We start from the raw sequence: 19,432 nt of genomic DNA on the forward strand, positions 1-19,432 counted from the left end.
CTACACTGGGTGGGGGGGAATCGATCTAAGTTACGCAACTTCAGCTACGTGACTAACATTGCTGAAGTCGACGTACTAAGATCAACTTACCGGGGTGTTTTCACCACGGTGAGTCGACTGCTGCCGCTCCCCTGTCGACTCTGCACCTCTCGCTGAGCTGGAATACAGGAGTCGATGGGAGAGCGCTCGGGGGTTGATTTATCACATCTAGACTAGATGCGATAAATTGACCCCTGCTGGATCGATCGCTGCCTGCCGATCCAGCGGGTAGTGAAGACATACCCTAGGTCATTTAACAGTAACTGGAGTTCCGTATATAGATATAGGGCCATATTGTGCCTTGATTTGGCAATTCCTTTTTATGAACAGTATTGCACAATATCTGTGGCAAGATCCAGTCATAAGTTTTCCCATAAGCGTTGCCTCAACTTCTACAGGCTAACAAGCAATGGCTTCATTGAGGAGTCCCCTCTAAATATCAGTTGTCTAATATGGCCCATTGTTCCCCCCAGTCATCACTCACCATCCCTGCATCTCTATTCGAGGAAGAAAATGAAGGGCTGACATGCCTCCTTTTACAGCTGTATCAGTACTGAGGGTGTATAAATTGAGGCATATAACAAGGGTTAACTGTTCTTTAATGGTTAATTGTCCCCGTAATATATGGCATAATGCCCAACTCTAAAGGAAAGGTATCCATTTGGAGGCAATTTCCATGAAAGTAGTACATCACTAACAGGGAGGAGAAGCAGATTGATGCAGAAGGTGGGTTGAGGCTTTTAAACCCCATTAATTACATGAAATGCAAAAAGTGAGAAAAGAAAGAATGTGGAAGGCAGTAGGGAGAGGGAAAGAGGGGCAGGTATACAATGGCTCTCTCCCTTTTACCCCCCTCACAATGCTTTAGATACATCTTAATTTGTAGAGATCAATTGGATAGATAAAACACATTGGGGGAGGGGAGGGATAGCTCAGTGGTTTGAGCATTGGCCTGCTAAACCCAGAGTTGTGAGTTCAATCCTTGAGGAGGCCACTTAGGGATCGGGGCAAAATCAGTACTTGGTCCTGCTAGTGAAGGCAGGGGGCTGAACTCAATGACCTTTCAAGGTCCCTTCCAGTTCTAGGAGATAGGATATCTCCATTATTATTTTTTTTTGTTTAATTTACGTTTCTTGAGGCAGTAGCACTCCTGTGACACACCAAAGCATAAAGTCAAGCTGTAAAGCTTTCACTTTCACAATTCTTCCATCATTGTATGTTAATCACTCATTTATGCTACTCTCACTAATATCAAAGAAAGAGTGTTTAAGCTTCAATATATATTTACTTAATTTACTCACTGCTACACTTACTAACATGAAAGGCCTCTTTCTTTTTGTTAGTGGTAATGCACTGGCTTGCACCCACATGTGTGCATCACTGCCTGCTATTTGAAAAATGTTAGACCTGCTGAAGTGCTTACAGGTTTCACTTAACTGTCTGAGTTAGTGGTGCTGGTGCAGGCTTGTGGGTTTGCAGTGAGAAGTGATCAGGAGTTTCAGTGTCACAGGGATGTGGTTAGCTGATGACTATCATGTTTCCATGGGGTAACCATGGACAATTACAAAGTGAAATCAACTTCTGAGGGCTAGTTTTGGATGTGAGCTGTGTCTGAGAAAAGATCGTTTACTTTATAATGGATTTCAAAAATCAGTGAAAACCCCTCCTGTCTTTTAATATCAGTCACCCATGTTTCTGTTTTTTCCCTGCCTTAGTTTCCTTCCCAGAATTCAGGTTCATGTCACAACTTTAAGCAAATAGCGGATACGTAGAAAAGAAGCAGAGAGCTGATCCATTTTTGGAAACATCATGAGGGAAGATGAACTTCACACGGATCTAACCAGCCACGTAGGATCACACCCATTCAGTATCATGGACATTTAAAGCAAGGTAACAGCTACTGCATACAGTGTAACAAGTAGGACATTAAGGCCCAGATTTATAACGGGACTTAGGCACTGTGATTCTGGGCTCAGCAACACTAACTTTTAGGCACCTAGAAAATATCAATGGGATCCACAAAGCCTGAGTTATGCACCTAGGGTCCCAATACAATCCATTGGGAGAAATAGGCACCTTACAATGTGATCCAAAAAGCCAGCATGCTACGCAGGGAGCCACCTAAGTGGAGATGCTGATGAAAGGGGTGTGACCTAAGCACCCTCGCTCTGACAGAGATTGGTCCCTCCCTGTAGCCTGGATTTCAGCCTCTCTCTGGTAGCTATCCATGAATGGGAATCCCTCTTGTGGAGCCAGGGGGGCTAGGTGTCTACATTGTTTCTGATGAGACTGAGTTAGGCATGTCCCTCTCTCCACACAGAAGAAGGGGCACCTTCTAACTTCTAGTCTAGTGGTTAGGGTACTCACCTGAGATGTGGGCGACCCAGGTTAAATTCCTCTTCTACCTGCAGGGGCAAAAGAATTTGAACAAGGGCATCCCAAACCTCAGGAGAGGGCTCTAATCACTGAGCTATGGGATTATTCTGATGTGGGGCTCCCTCAGTCTCTCTTGGTGAAGCTGTTCCACTGTGAATAAAGAACGAAAGTGTGATTTCATCTCTGGCCCAATGACAGTTCAGAATCCCACTCCCCATCCCCTATTTAGAACAGTCATTGGGCCAGAGAGAGAGAGACTGGTGGTTAGGGCACCCACCTGGGTGATGGGAGACCCAGGGTTCAATCCCCCTGCTCCTGTCACTCTCACTTTACCCACAGAGGAACAGCTTCAACAGGAGAGATTAAGGGCACCCTTCTTCAGAATATCCCATAGCCCAGTGGTTAGAGCTCCCTGCTGAGACATAGGATTCGAACAGAGGTCTCCTTTCTCCCCCTCTGGCAGAGATGGGGAAATTAAACCTGGGTCTCCCACATCCCAGCTGAGTGTTCTGACCACTGGGTTAAAAGTTATAAGATGCACACCACCACCACTAGCCAGATTTTAAGTGGGACCTGATCCAGTAGGCAGCCTCAGAGCATGCCTGCCAGATCAGGCCTCATATGCACGATAAACATCCAGATGCCTAGAGAGAGGCAGCAGGGCACATGACCAGAGGCTGAAGTTAAGGCGCCTACAAGGTTCAACAGGAGTTTTGTGGATCACCAGGGAGCCTAAAACTGGGACTTAGGCACGTAAGTATCTTTGTGGATCAGGCCCAAATGCATATGTTGACACTAAGTAGTTTGGGGTTTCTACTCATTTCTTGTTCCTGGGTGTGTTCTTAGTTCCTGTAAGCAGTACCAGGTTTACCATGGTGCCAGGCCCAGAGTCAGAAGCGGCCCCGGCCAGCCTGATCCCCCAGACGGCTGAGCCAACCAGGAAAGCTGCCCCCGCTCCTGCTTCACCCCGACCCCACTTCTTCTCACCCCTGCTCCGCCCCCACTCCACCCCTCCCCTGAGCTATGTGTCCTGGGGGACTGCTGCAGGGGACAGGCCCACCCTGCACTCACCCAGCGACGGGAAGTGGAGCAACCCGGCCCCAGCTCGCTCCGCTCCACCAGCTCCCAGCCACACCACCGGTGAGTGCTGGGGAGCAGTTCCCTCCTTCCCCAAAGTCCAGGAGCCAGGGGAGCAGAGCGGAATGGGCTGGGGCTGGTCACTCCACTTTCCGCTGCCCCATGAGTGCAGGGTCGGGCCTGCCCTGCAATCACCGGGCAGCAGGAAGTGGAGCGACCCGGCCCCAACCTGTTCCGCTCCTCCAGCTCGTGCTGGGGGGCAGTTCCCCCCAAGCCTGGGGAGGAGATGGAGCGGTGGGGAAGGGGCATGGAATGGGGAAGAGAAGGGGACGGGAAGTGGGGGCTGGGGGAAAGAGGCAGTGGGGACGAAGGGGGTGGGGAGGAGATGGGGCAGTGGAGCAAGGACATGGGATGGGGAAGAGAAAGGGATGGGGGAAGCGGGGGGGGAAGGAAGGGGTGGGGTGAGGAGACGGAGCAGTGGCGTTGGGGCATGGGATGAGGGAAGCGGGGGTAGGGGGAAGGAAGGGGTGGGGTGGGGACGAGATGGAGCAGTGAGGAGGAGATGGAGCGGTGGGGAAGGGGCATGGAATGGGGAAGAGAAGGGGATAGGGGAAGCGGGGGCAAGGGGGAAGCTGAAGCCCAGCATGTGGCGTCTCCTTGGCAGAAGCTGGGGCTCCCCTGTTAAGCAGGCCCATCGAACCCTCACCCTGACAAGCCCCATCTCCCCTGCATCTGTACCACCTCAATGAGCCCCCCCCAGACACCCTCCACACTGAGCCCCAACCACCTGCACCTGGACCCCCACCCAAATGAACCCCACCTCCCCTGCACCTAGACCGCCCCCTGCTGAGCCCCAAACACCTTCACCTGGATCCCCTGCAGAGTCCCATTGCCCCTGCACCTGGAACCCCCCAATGAGCTTCTGTGCATCCAGATCTCCCACTGAGCCACTTGCACCCAGATTGCCCCACAGAGAACTCTCTTACCCCCACCTGGATCCCCCCACGCTAAGTCCCTCTGTACGTGGATCCTGCTGCTGGGCTGAGCCTGCTCACCCACACCTGGTGCATCTGGGACAGGGGGCAGGGCCCCAGGGTGTTTCTGGGGCAGACCTGGCCCTTGCACTGTGTCAGGGTCGAGTGCAGCCTCACTGCCGAGTCCCTGTCCCGGGGTGGGGTGGGGGGAGGCTGCAGGGTAATCTCCCACCTCCATGCAACCAGTGGCCTGTGCTCCCCACTGCCATGTTGGAGCCTCCACATTTATTTATTGACAAACAAAATTTCCAGAATTTTAAAATATTGTGCACAGAACTTTTAATTTTTGGTGCACAATTCCCTCAGGAATATGGGGTGCTGTGCAGCTGTGATTGTGGGATTCTGAGGAAGGTGGTGGGCAGGTCTATGGGCGGGGGGCGCTGGGCGAGCGGTGTTGTGTGCAGGGTGCTGTGCAGTTGTGATGGGAGGCCAGCAGGGGAGGTCTCTGGGAGGGGTGAGAGCTGGGCATAGAGATCTGTGGTGGAGGTCTCTGGGTGAGGGGGCACTGGGCATAAGCGTGAGACACTGTGCAGGGGGGCGGTGTGGTGCGGGCCCGCCCTCAAGGGGAAGGGGCATGCTGGCAGCACAGGGCTGGGCAGGCCAGTGTGCGTCTGGCAGCTGCAGGTTTGTAAACAGTGCCCTCCTGCTGGGCTACACAGAGCGGGACTGCTCCCGCCGCGCTGTGCCTCATTGTCCCCAGCCCACCCTTCACTCTGGAGACTGACCATCCTGCCCCCCTGCATTTTGTCCCATGGGGGCCCACAAATATGTTTGGCACCAGGCCCACAAAAAGTTAATCCGGCTCTGCCTGTAAGTGAGATGTGGTAGGTACCTGGGCGCCCATTCTTTTTCATAGATTCCAGATACTGGATAAGATCTTGGGTTGCAGTCTTGTTTCCCCACCAATATGGAATTGCAGGCCATAGTTCACGGTGCTTCATTACTTCATTCACATCCTCATAGGAGATGATAACCTGGTACCCATATGTCCACATGTTCCGTAGCGTTGGAACCACCTGAAAGGAATGACAGTTCTACTGTTAAAATTGACAGGAGCTGAATGACTAGCTCCTGGGCAACTCTAAAAAAATCAAATGCTAAGACATGAACTTGCTCTAAAATGAAATAGATGCAGGCTTAATTCAGACAATGCTGCTAAACCTGCCAACAAAAAGGGCTGGCACCAGGTGAATTAGAAACTGCTTCGGGCTGAGAGAGCTCTGTGATGTAATAATAACTCGAGATCCTTGGGGAATCAGGAAGTCTCCATCTCTTTGGCAGTTCTATTTAGGGCACACATTACACGTTCTCCTTCCTCCTCTCTAACAGGAAACCAACCACAGTTCCCCTAATGCCTTCCACAAACACACACCAGCTCTAGACAAGGGTGCTAGTAGTACTGCAAGAGTGGGGGGTAGGGTTGGCAAGCAACGAAAACATCTCCCTCCCAGAGCCTTCAAGGAAGCACCCCCGCACCAGCCTGACTCTCCTGGACCTGTCAAGGGAGAACCCTAGTCACCAGCCTGACCCTCTTCTTCCCCTCTCTCACAGTCCCCATCATCCCGATCTCCAGTGCCTATGAATCGGAACCAGTTCACCTATCCTTAAGAACAAGATGATTTGCAGGATGCTTCAGGCGATAAAGGATGTAATTTGAAACCTAAAAGTCACATTTACTTAGAGATCGTTTCAGTGTATTGGCCCTCTCTCTGATAGACTAGATGTGATCCATCCATGTTCTTTAAGTAACGTTTACCTAATTTCTTATTCCCAAAGGCTATTTAGCCTGTGTCTGTTTCATGGCTCTACTGCACATGCACCTCAGACTGCTATGCTAGGAACCCTGAATGCTTAGAGAGTGTCATTCTTCTACCCTCGCCCTGATTTGCCAGTGTTTGCAACTTAATCCATTCCTGCTCTTCCCTGAAGCAACTTCAGTGTGGTGGGGCAGATGGGCAGAGCAAGGAAAACACCTTCCTATCTCCATACTTCTCTCCCCAGCTCTCCACAAAGAAAGGGAATACCTCCCCGCTGCCCCGTCATTGAAATGGGAAGGGGGAGAGAATCCATTTGGGGGGGAGAGGGGGACTAAAGAAATGTGTAATTTTAAAGCAGGTGGAGATCAAACGCCACACCTGCTATAATTACCTTGGTAACTCATCCCAATCCTGGCACCACAATCCAGATTTTTGAAATCTTACTCTCCAGTAGAACTAAAAGGAGTTTTATACCATTTTACCAGAACTAAGGGCTGGAAACATGTCAGGTTCAGCAGCATAAGTGGTAGAAGCAAGAATCCGGCACTGAAAGCTACAGCATGGTATGATAGCCCCTTCACGATCTTAGTCCCTTTATTATTTTGTATCAAAAATTCCTTTTGTGGTGAGGGCAGTTTAATTCATCCCATTCTGGCTGACCATTCTGAATACAAGTAATCTATTCCATTACCATCTCTAATATTGGTTCTGTTAATCCAGACTTTATGTCAAAGAGTGCTGTGAGGAAACAATAAAATAGTGTCACTCACATCTTCAGTTGAGGCCTTGAATACTCAGGATCATCTAATTTCCCCCAGAATTGTTCTATTTTAACTCTGCTGCACAAACCTCTTTGAAATGGTCATCTTGGATGGTTACCACTACATACGGTAACTTCAAAGACTTAATTCAAATAGTAAACAGGATCATCATTAGCCTATAGCCCTCCAGTCTCCAGAGAAATCTGACTGTTCATGTGCCTCTTTGAAATGTTAATTGTTTAACTGCTCAAAGCTCTTGTACCTTGTAGCTGGCTTAAAAAAACCTTGAAAATTGTAAAACCTTTCTGGAGGGCTGGTGGGTTCAGCCTAAGTTCAATAGAGAAAGTCATTACCACCTGCTGGCTGTTGTGTGAAGTCAGTAGGTGGTCCCAGTCCAGTCCCTAGTGGAGAAGCCCACATCACGAAAAGCACTAGCACTAATTAGTGCCTTGTTGGCAGTTGTAGCAGAGAGGTCCAGGATCAAAAAGACAGACCAGACTACTGTCTCATTCCCTAACTACTGTCCCTCTGGAACACAGCTGACATACATTGGAGGAGCAGTGTGAGGAAGCCTGTACTGGTGCTGCTGCCATTATGTATCAATTCTATCAGAGAACTTTAGGGCCAGAGTTGTCAGGAGAGCACTAGCACTAAAAGTACACTAAAAAAAACACCTCCACAGACATTCCCAGTACTACCTTAGAAGTGCATTTACCTTAGAAGTGCATCACTCTGACTAGGCACGCTAAGGGAGTGAATTGTTTTGAATGCCATCAGTGGAACCAGGTGTGAATCAATCTATCGGGTGCCAATATAATTCACAGGTGCAATTGACGTTATTCATATTATAATTGACGTTATTCATATAATCTGGGACCATATAGATTATTGTTGCAACCATGGTCCTGTAGTGGTACCAAATCGAGTATAAAGGGGGTCAAAAGTTCACCTAATTACCAAACATCTTATGTACCCTTTACTGGACTGCAGAACAAGAGATTTTACATGGGGCCATTTTAGGCATGAAGGGAGGGGAGAGGAAAAGGAGAAGTATATATTTTTAAATCTGTATTTATATACTATATGGCCTTGTCCACATTAGCAAACTTTTAGCCATAGCAAAATGCAGCTCTGCTAATGGTAGCAATGGTGGAGAATTATAGGTATAATTTTTGCTAGTATAGATGCAGTCTATTTTCCATTTTGCAAAAAATTCTAGTGAACTGAACTAGGAGGAAACCACAAAAGAGTCCGACAGAAATGTATCTAACCTACAGAAAGTAACAGAGAATGATATACTCTTTATAGTGTTTCTAAGCCATCCTATCAAATGTAAGGGTATGTCTACACTGCCCATGTTACAGCGCGGCCGCAGCAGCACCATGACATGGGCAGTGTAGTCACGTTTTATCACCAGCTCTCCCGGTGATAAAAAATAACCACCCCAAACAAGGGTGGTAGCTTTATCGCCAGGAGCGTGGCTCCCGGTGATAAAGCGCTGTCTATACTGGCGCTTTTCAGCGCTAAAACTTTTGGCGCTCAGGGGGGTGTTTTTTCAGACCCCTGAACGACTAAAGGTTTAGCACTGAAAGTGCAGAGTATACACAGCCTTACAAGATTTCTGTGCCTGCTATGAAATCTAATAGTGTCTTAAAAATTAAAAATGTTAAATTCTATTAGAGTTTTAAATTAATATCTAGACAAGAATCTCATTTAATTTCTGTGGCCCAGATTGTGAGCTCCTTCCTCATGGTGGTAAGTAGTTACTCATACGAATAATCCCATTGCCTTCAATGGAATTGTAACAGATATTGCAACCCCATGCAATATCTATGTGTGATTGTATTTTACACCATGGGGGAGGGTTACCACAGCTCCTCTAGAAACTAAAAGCAGCAAGGGGTGATTACTCTGAGGATTGTAAACAACTCTAGAGAAGCACCATCCCAAGGAGTGTTTGCATGTGCTGGTTTAAAATGGGTTTTCCCAAGACTCAAATAAAGAAAGGGCTTTTGGTATAAAATGCTCAGCTTGAACTGACACAGGTCACACAGGGCCTTCATTTTTATTCAGCAAACAGATAGAGCCCTCTGTCCACTGGGAGCCCCAACCCTTGTGCAAGGTGTGACGTTATTCATATAATCTGGGACCATATAGATCATTGTTGCAACCATGGTCCTGTAGTGGTACCAAATCGTGTATAAAGGGGGTCAAATGAGGTGTCTAAGACAAGGTTATGGTTTGCTGGTTATGATTATGCTGTCTATATGTGTGTATCAATTTTGTAGTTGAGGTTATGAATATTGGCTCTATACTGTCTGTATTTCAAACTTATGCTATGCTTCTGGGTGACACCCCAGACAAGTTGGTGTTAGCTCTGCCTAGCATGCTTGATGGCCCATTAAGGACCATCAGCTATACAATGGACCCATTGAGAGAAGGCAAATACGCCTGGCAACTCAGCAAAGTATGCAGGGACTGGCCCATGTGACTCCAGACTCCATTTTGCTGTAATTTTCCACAGTAAGGACAAAGAGGTGTTCTTACACCTGGAAAAGACTATAAAGGGCCGATGCCTCATCTCCATCTTGTCTTCAATCCTGCTTCATACCTCTGGAGGGACTTTGCTACAAACTGAAGCTCTGAACAAAGGACTGAGGACCCATCCCAGCTGGAGATGTATTCCAGAGACTTGATTTTGAACCTGCAGTTTATTTCATCACTGCTACAAGCCTGAACCAAGAACTTTGCCATTACTGTATGTAATTGATTCGAATTAAACAATTCTAGCTCTCATCTATAGCTTTTTCCTTTTATGAATAAACCTTTAGATTTTAGATTCTAAAGGATTGGCAGCAGCGTGATTTGTGGATAAGATCTGATTTGTATATTGACCTGGGTCTGGGGCTTGGTCCTATGGGATCAGGAGAACCTTTTTCTTTTACTGGGGTATTGGTTTTCATAACCATTTGTCCCCATAACGAATGGCACTGGTGGTGATACTGGGAAACTGGAGTGTCTAAGGGAATTGCTTGTGTGACTTATGGTTAGCCAGTGGGGTGAGACCAAAGTCCTCTTTGTCTGGCTGGTTTGGTTTGCCTTAGAGGTGGAAAAACCCCAGCCTTGGGCTGTAACTGCCCTGTTTAAGCAATTTGTCCTGAATTGGCACTCTCAGTTGGGTCCCGCCAGAACCAGCATCGTTACACCAGGGTGGGAAACACTTTGGCTTACCAGGGCCCTGTAAGACTGATGGATGGTGATCTCTGATAAGTTTTTAGCATGTATGCAGGAACTGTATGTTCTCTCTGTAGTGCTTTTAGCTCAAGAATAAATGTATTTTGCTTTCAGAGTGGTAGCCGTGGTAGCCACAAGTACTCCTTGTATTATGCTTTGTGAAGGCTGGTTGATACTGGTATGTACTGATATAGCTAGGGCAGCAATTCTCAACGCGCAGCCCGTGGGTCGCATGCAGCCCAACTAGCACACAGCTGAGGCCCACCTGTGTGCTAGAGGCCGCAGGGGTCTGGAGCTACTGGGACTGCCCTGCCCTGCACGGCGAGGTCTGGAGCCAGCCGGCACAGCAGGGTCCGGAGCCGCTGAGGCTGTACTGCCCTGCCTTGCCCTACCCTGCCTCGCACTGCAGGGTCCAGAGCTGACCTGTCCCAGGCGGCGGAGTCCGGGGCCGCCGGGGCTGACCTGTCCCAGTCGTTGTGGTCCAGGGCCGCCAGAGCTGTGCTGCCTTGCCGCACAGTGGCGTCTGGGGCTGCCCTGCCACCCAGCCCTGCAGTGGGGTCCACTCCTGGCCCCACTCTGCAGAGGGGGCTCTGGGCAGGAACTGGGCATAGGGGCCTTGGGGGGGGAGGGGTGCGCAGTGGTTCTCAACCTGTGGCCCAGGTAGCATGTAGTGGGCCACATATGTGGCCCACAATGATAAGTAGGTTGAGAACCACTGAGCTAGGGTGACCACCTTTTTAAAAGGCAGAAGTGGGACACATGCAGAAGCCCTGCCCCCTCAGTGGCCCCACTGCTGTCCCTCCTCTTCCCCTGAGCCCCTCTCCCCCGACCTGCTCCTCCTCTTCCCCCAAAGACCTTTCTCCCTAGCCAGACCAGAAGCCAGAGCCAGGCTATGGTAAGAGCCACCCAGGGAGCCTGGGCTTCTGTGAGGAGCCCCAGACCCTCCAGCTGCCCTGGGCAGTGGGCCTGATGGCCTGAGAGCAGCCCCCTCCACGGCACGCCGCCCAGGGCAGAGGGAGGGTCCGGACCCCAGGATTGGGGACAGAAGCCTGAGCCCGCCCGACCCCCGCCACCCTGGGGGAGGCGGAGGGGAAGCCAAAGCCCCACCTCCCCAGGCCAGGGGGACAAAGCCCAAGGGCTTCAGCCCCAGGCAGGGGGCCTGTAACCTGAGCCCTGCCGCCCAGGCCTGAAGCCCTCGGGCTTGGGCCCCAGCAAGTCTAAGCCAGCCCTGGTGACCCCATTAAAACAGAGTCATGACCCACTTTGGCGTCCTGAACCCACAGTTTGAGAACCGCTGTTCTAGTCCTTAATCAAGTAAAACTTCTAACACTATCAGCGCCTCCACTCACAGATATTAACATGTGCTTAATAACTGTACATTTCATACTTAAATGTCTGAGCCATCTTATCCAGGGCTACACATTTCATACACTTTGGTTCAGGGACTACATTTTCTGAATAGTGCTGAGCACACAGATGGTGTCCAGTGAATAATACATATAATGACAATAATCGTCGACTTTATGGACTCTGTAGATACAATTTCTGTTCTTTGTTCTAGTATTGGCCTGGATACAGCTGAAACCCTAAGAATTTGAGGCATAAACACATCTGATACTTATATGACACTTTCCGATTCCTTCCTTTTCTCAAACTCAGAACAAAAAATGACAACAAAATGGTTGTCAGTTAAAATATAAAATTGCACAGCAGCCAGGGCCGGTGCAAGGATATTTTGCACCCTAGGCGAAACTTCCACTTTGCGCCCCTCCCCTTCCCCTCCCCCCAGAGCATCTCTTACTATAAACTTTCAAAAATGAATACTGCATAATGTGGCATTGTTCATTAGAATTAATACAAGGGGGTCAAAGGAGTTGATCACAACAGTCCCTTCTGGCCCAGGGGAACCTATGAGCAAGGAGGAGGCTGAGAATGCCCCCAGCTCGCAGGGTCTCTAAACGTTCCCAGGCTCTGCGTACTTCGCCCTCCGGGGGGAACCCAGGGGCCAGGAGGGCAGAGCCAGGCTCTCCCAGGGAGCAGGTGAGGATCTGCATGGAGATCAGGGCCGGCTCCCTGCATTGGCACAGTGCCACCGGGGCGGGGGGGGGGAGGGGCCGGGTCAGTGTTTGGAAGCGGCACCTGCGCCAGCCCTTTCCCCTCCATCGTGCTGCAGGGTTTATTTTCACTTTCCCTCGCCCCAGGAGGCGCAGCGCGTTGGAGGGCAAAGCTCACCTGAGCTCAGGACCACGTCCTGCCTCCCCCAACAGCTCCATCCCTCGGCCATGCTGGTCGCCGCGCCCAGCCAGCTGTCTGCTCCTTGCTCCACCGCAGGCTCCCACTGACCGTCCTGGGCGGCGCCCCTCGCTGCGGGGACAGGTTTGTTATGGAGTCCTCGCTCCCTGCCCTGCCCCGCTCAGCTGACTCTCGTGACGCCGGACACAGCTTTTTGGCACCCCCAAATCTTGGCGCCCTAAGCAGCCGCCTAGTTGGCCTAGTGGTTACACCGGCCCTGACATCAGCCATTACTCTCCAGCCCAGCATGTGGCAGAACCTGCCACCCCTTGGGAGTTAAATGATCTCCTCTCATCTGATTCTCATTCTCCATCCTTCCTGATCTCTATGCTGCTTTTCATGCTGTCAGCTATGACATCCGTCCCAACTTCCTGGGACTGATTGCTGGAGTCTCAGAGAACTGGCCACCTTGGTTTTGTTCCCATCTATCAGAGTCCTCTTTTTTTTGCCGCATGCAGCAGAGCGAGAGGCTGGTCTGCTGGATAGGGAGCTAGCCCTGAGGGACCTGTGATCTACTCCCCCGCCCACCATGGACTTCCTGTCTGACCTCAGGCCGGTGCCGTACGGACAGAATTTCAAAACCTTTTAGGGACCCAAAGATGCAGCTTGGCATCTAGTGGGGTTTACAAAGTATCAAACCTTCGAGGCACTTTTGAAAATCCCACTAGGTGACTAAATACCTTTGAAAATCTGGCCTCTGGTCTGTGTGTGCCTCATGGCCCCATCTGTACAATGGGGATAACAGCACTGCTCTACCTCACGGAGGGGCTGTGAGGAGAAATAGTTTAGACCTTGTGAGGCACTCAGCTACTACGGTGACGGGACCACATAAGTACCACAGGTAGAGTGGGAACCTCTCTATATCACTACTAGCCCTTCCCTTGGTTTTGGCCCCTTCTTTTCACCTATGCCCCCAAATCTCCCCTTTGGCTCAGAGGGCTTGGCTGTATTTTTTCTGAGTCCCCTATGTTCTCTCTAAACCAACACACACACACACACACACACACACACACTTCTGTTTTACAGGCTAGACTTCCAGATACTTAATTTAATCACCAGCCCTTTCTTATCTTAATCACCCTGCCTCTGTTTGTAAACAAAATACTGACTCCCTGCCCCAGGGACACCTCTCCTCCATAGAACTTACATTTCACACTGCTGTGCTGTAGTTAAGAGCTCCACCTAGGAGCTCCCACACCTTCTGTATGAAACTCGCCCCCCTCTGCTGCCCTCAAATGGTGCCCCTGGTCTGAGCATTCTTACCAGATGGAGCCCTGGATTGTGGATCGCCTGGGGTTTAGGCAGGAGACAGGCATCTGGACACCTGGCATGTGCACTGCAGACCCATGCCCACAGGCAGAAACAGGTGCTATGGGAATTTTTGCATAGGAAATGTAGGTGTAGAGTGAGACTTGAATTAAGCCACCTATTGGGTTAGATTGGACCTGAGTGGGAGCTTTGTAGATCACACTGGATCCTAAATCTGGGACTTAAGCTCCTAAATCTGGGGGTTAGGTGCCTGAGTACTTTTGTGGATCTGGGCCCAAGTGACTTGCCACACAGGAAATCTGTAGCTCAGCAAGAAATTGAACCCAGGTCTCCCAAGCCTCCAGACTATCCTAAACCTGCCACTAATTCTTGCCTCAGTTTCCCCTTCTTGGACTTTTCAGTAACTGTCCCCCCAGCTCTCATTCAAGTCAAATAAACACCCCTTCTTGGGTTCTGGTTTATTAAGACAGCACATTTAAATGTCAAATTAAATCAAAACAAGTCTTTCCCCAACTCTGTAGTTTCTTCAGCGCCTTGCTGGACTCAACAGTATTTCCCCCCAAACCCAGGTCCTGCTGCCCAGCATATCCTCAAAAGCCTCTTCCGCTTAAGGCTTCTACCCTCACGCCAGGCAGTTCCAGTCAAGTCTTTCCATCTAGATGATATGGAAAGGCCCTTCCCAGTCCTCTCTGGCCATGGGTCAGGAGCCTCCCCACCATTTCTCTCTTCAGTTACCCTTGTGTCAAGGCTGCAAGCCACAGCTCTCTCTCAGCTTGCCCTTCAACTCTCGGCTTCTTTAGAGTATTCCCCTGGTCTTCCCCTCTCTGACAGAGCAGGCTCATTTTTATAGGAAGCCCTGCTTCTGGGATACCATCATGTGATGCCTGGTCACCTGACCCAATCACAAGCCCAAGTCCAAACCCATTACTTGGGATTGGATGACACAGCACAGATGGAGTTGAGTCAGTTCCCTTAGAGGGCCACTCCACGCAATGACATCACTTATGTGATAACGCTCTAATAACTGACTCACACTTATGTTGTTTATAATAGAACAGGTGCGTGTTTCTATAGCTTTAAAGAACATAATGATAACGTAAACCATATAACAAATCAAAGAACTACTGTATCGTTCTAAAATAAATTATGTCTGCACTTACATCTTTTGGACACAGTTTAGAATGAAAAATCATTTTTATGCAGGAGATAAGATGATGATGAAGTTCCTTGGTCAATCCATCAAAATTCCTGCAGGCAAGGATAACGACCTCCTGAGGATGGGCCTGCAACCACTTTAAAATTTCCCACAGAATATCCTACAAAAGTAAAGTCAAATCAACTTAGAAAAGCCTGTCTGATGGTAAGGGAGAATTAAATAAATCATAAACTAATGATTTATGATAGGCCAGACCCTCATCTGGTGCAAATCAGCATAGCTTTATCATGAATGACAATATGGGACATTCTGCAAGAAGTTTCATAGTGGCTGGAAAGCCATCCTTTGGATTTTAATTCAGTGGAGCTATGCTGATTTCACCACCTGTGGCTCTCCACCTTATATACCAATGCATATAAGGTATATAGTGGCTTTGCATCTTCAGTGTCTTTCATCCGAGGATCTCAAAGGTGGAAAGTAGAATCCCCATTTTTCTGGACTAGTTCAAGGTCAAAGACTGAGTCAGTGGTAAAATCAGGGATAGAACCCAGGTCTCCTGACTCCGATGGTCTTGACAAGCCTTTATTATCCCATTAGTTGCTGACACTTACATCTCATTGAAGTCATATGCAACTAACAGCATGGCCAGGTCCTATGCATGCCAGTACAGGAATACCCCAATCAACATGTGACATTTTAAGACCAAAAGACTGAGTCATGATCTTTTCATTAAATACATTTTCCTTGAAAAATATTGTACCTGTATTAAATCCCATCTTATTTTTCTGTCACTTATTCCTCAAAGCAGTCACTTTGTGCCATCATCACAGAATGATGGGCTGGCTCAAGATGAGATACTGGGACCATCACAAAACACACCCTGGAAAACGGCAATCATTTGTTTGCAGAGAACAGTGGAAGAGAATTCCAACTCACAGGTGGCTGCATGGAGGTTAAGCCTCATTGACAACTGTAGAAATTAATTTCAGTTCCGACAATCAACATTGCAGTATATTTAATTCCTTATTTTGAAGTTCCCAAGTTACTGAAGAAAGAATAACCTGTTCAGAAAATCTTAGGGTCAGTGTTCCCCCCAAAGCAGTTCTTACTCAGAAATAGTTGTTGGTTCTTTTAAAAAAAAATTAAGCAGCACTCCTTCCTGAATGCTCCAGATTTAAGAACAGTACCTCTACTACAGCCGTTGTGTATACCATGTGCACAAAGTACAAATTCACAGAAGAGTCATTAGGCTTGTGAGCAATCCTAAAATCCAAATATCTAATCCCGGCATCCAGTTGTTCTGACACATTTAGTACCTGAATGGTTAAAAACAACAAAAGAATCCTAAATTTTTTCAAGGGACATGTGTTCCTTTATTTTAAGAAATCTAAAGAAGCTTATAAAATTGTCCAGTCTTATTTATCATATTTTTAGGATTATCAAATCTATTACATCTTTCACCTCTAAAATGATGCTGAAAGGTTTGTGTGTGGTGCTGACAGTTTGCTCTGAAGTTACAGAAACATCTGACATGAAGGGTTTTTATTTCCTTATGAAGTGGACACTAAACACAGATTAGTTTAAGATCTTTTAAAAAGGACTTTAAATTGTCTACATAATAAAAGCTTAGGAGCCAACCCAAGTTCAACCCCTACACATGAGCAGTTCTGATTCATATTGAGTTCTGAGTTCAATAATACTCCTATTGAAGTCATCTGGACTGCTTGTATGAGAAAAGGTTGCAGGATCAGCAACTTAAAATGTCTGCATTCATTTTCCTCAGATCAAAGACTTTACAGAGATTTTCTTTAGGGAGCTCCCTGATCGTGTTCCCACAACAGAAATAATAATCCCATGGATACTGGATTTTTATTTTATGTATTTATTTATAATATTAAAGTCTTTAAGAAGGCTGAATCAGTTTCTGAATCCCTACAAACGGAGACCTCATCTACTCTTTCCCATAGCCTTGTTCTAATCACTCTGCTAGGACAGTTGGTGAATGTGGCTTTCTGGGGTGAAAGTCCTAAAAAAACACATATATTTTGATCTAGATCAGGGATTGGCGTGGGCCGAGGGATCTGCTGGCCACCACTTCCCGCAGCCCCCATTGGCCTGGAACAGCGAACCGCAGTCAGTGGGAGCTGCAATCAGACGAACCTGCGGACGCTGCAGGTAAACAAACCGTCCAGGCCCGCCAGCGGATTTCCCTGACGGGCTGCGTGCCAAAGGTTGCCAATCCCTGATCTAGATAGAGGCCTTACTTATAATAAAAGTTGTACCTATCTAACTAAGCAGTCATCGGATAAGACGGAAGGTCTTCTCATGGATCAGTAAATGGTAAAAAGGCAGAAAACAAAGGCTAGGAATACATGGGTCATTTTTCAGAACAGACAGATGTAAATAGTGGTGTCCTGTGGGGGTCTGTGCTGGGACCAGTGCTATTCAACATATTCCTAAATGATCTTGAAAAACAGGTAAACAGGGAGGTGGCAAAATTTGAAGACGGTACAAAATTATTCAAGATAGTTAAGTCCAGAGCGGACTGCAAAGAGTTACAAAGGGATCTCACAAAACTCGGTGACTGGGCAATAAAATGGCAGTTGAAATTCAATGTTGATTAATGCAAAGTAACGTACATTGGAAAACATAATCCCAACTATACAACATAATGGGGCCTAAATTAGCTGTTCCCTCTCAAGAAAGATCTTGGAGTCATTGTGGATAGTTCTCTGAAAACATCTGCCCAATGTGCAGCCCCAGTCAAAAAGCTAACGGAATATTAGGAACCATTAGAAAAGGGATAGCTAACAAGACAGAAAATATCATAATGCCACTCTATAAATCCCTTGTATGCCCACACCTTGAATACTGCATGCAATTCTGGTTGCCCCATCTCAAAAAAGATATATTAAAATTGGAAAAGGTACAGAGAAGGGCAACAAAATTGGTTAGGGGTGTGGAACAGCTTGCATATGAGGAGAGATTGAAAAGACTGGGACTATTCAGCTTGGAAAAGAGACAATTAAGAGGGAATATGATATAAGTCTATAAAATTATAACTGGTGTAGAGAATGTGAATAAGGAAGTGTTATTTACTCCTTCACATAACGCAAGAACCAGGAGTTACACGATGAAATTAATAGGCAGCAGGTTTAAAACAAACAAAAGGAAGTACTTCTTCACACAACATACAGTCAACCTGTGGAACTCATTGCCAGGGGATGTTGTGAAAAGTATAACTGGGTTCAAAAAAGAATTAGATAAATTCATGGAGGATAGATCCATCAGTGGCTATTAGTCAAGACTGTGGACCCCAGTGCTAGGGGATGTTGTGAAGGCCAAAACTATAACGTGGTTCTAAAAAGAACTAGATAAGTTCCTGGAGGATAAGTCTATCAATAGCTATTAGGGAAGATGATCAGGGATGCAACCATATGCTCTGATTGCCAGAAGCTGTGATTGGATTACAGGGATGGATCACTTGGTGATTGCCTGTTCTGTTCATTCCTTCTGAAGCACCTGGCATTGGCCACTATTGGAAGATAAGATACTGGGCTAGATGGGCCATTGTTCTGACACAGTATGGTCATTCTTACATTCTTAACTAATTCAGATTAAAAAGCAGTATGTGGGGGGTTTTAGTTAACAGTGTCCCTTTAACTATTGTCTTTATTTAGGAATCCTCTATCCCTAAAATATCAGCCTCTCCCACCAAAAATATCTTCCCCATAAACAGAAACTTGGTACATACACCATCTTTTTGTCTTACTTCTCTACCTATGATATTTAGAATTTGCCCAAAAATGTTATTCACATATCTAGGCACCAATGTATTCCTTAATTGAATTGAAAAAAGTATGAACATTCAATACTATGTAACAAACTTCAAACAAGACAATTAATTCAAGTTTGAGAACGTTAGATAATTGGTTACCTGTGTTATAGACCACTTCATAATAATAGGATGTATGATGCAGGGCATACATTTATCTATCACCTGCAACAGCTTTGATTCATTGACACTTATATCAGAGTTTTTATCCAAACAGTAAGTCATAGTGTCATGGCTCCCTGTAGAATAAAAACAAAGGTTAAGTTTATTTCAATCATTTGTTAGTACCTCAAATACGATTTTCCTTTGTATTACACAATAGAAAACAATATCATTTATGCACACCTAACCTTCTAATTCCCAACTTACCCCCAAAACATAAGTGTGTATTGGCAAAAGACATATGTCTTCACTGCAAAACAGATGTGTTTTTACACCAAGATAGCTAATTTGGGATCACTATCTCAATGTACAATCCTAATGGAGAAAAGGCACTGTCATTTTTGTCTTGAAGTAGCTAGTCAAGGCAAACCCTATTACCAAAATAGTTAAATCGGTGCAACTCCTAGTGTGGACTTAGTCATGCGGTGTTAGTACAAGTT

At 47.2% G+C, this 19,432-nt stretch overlaps 1 protein-coding gene across 3 annotated transcripts in view; it reads right to left on the reverse strand.

Annotated features, from left to right (window-relative positions):
- PLCXD1 (phosphatidylinositol specific phospholipase C X domain containing 1) overlaps nucleotides 1–19,432 on the reverse strand; it is a 39,149-nt gene that overhangs the window by 3,189 nt on the left and 16,528 nt on the right. For 2 of the 3 annotated variants that reach the window (XM_054008795.1, XM_054008802.1), the window contains 4 exons: nucleotides 18,933–19,069; nucleotides 16,183–16,311; nucleotides 15,000–15,155; nucleotides 5,359–5,542 (listed from right to left, as the gene is read on the reverse strand). In XM_054008795.1, the coding sequence (XP_053864770.1) occupies nucleotides 5,359–5,542; nucleotides 15,000–15,155; nucleotides 16,183–16,311; nucleotides 18,933–19,069 (606 nt within the window). The remainder of the gene's footprint in view (nucleotides 1–5,358; nucleotides 5,543–14,999; nucleotides 15,156–16,182; nucleotides 16,312–18,932; nucleotides 19,070–19,432) is intronic. The other variant, XM_054008810.1, reaches the window with a different exon arrangement.

This window comes from Malaclemys terrapin, chromosome 1, assembly GCF_027887155.1.
Source record: "Malaclemys terrapin pileata isolate rMalTer1 chromosome 1, rMalTer1.hap1, whole genome shotgun sequence".
NCBI lineage: Eukaryota > Metazoa > Chordata > Testudines > Emydidae > Malaclemys > Malaclemys terrapin.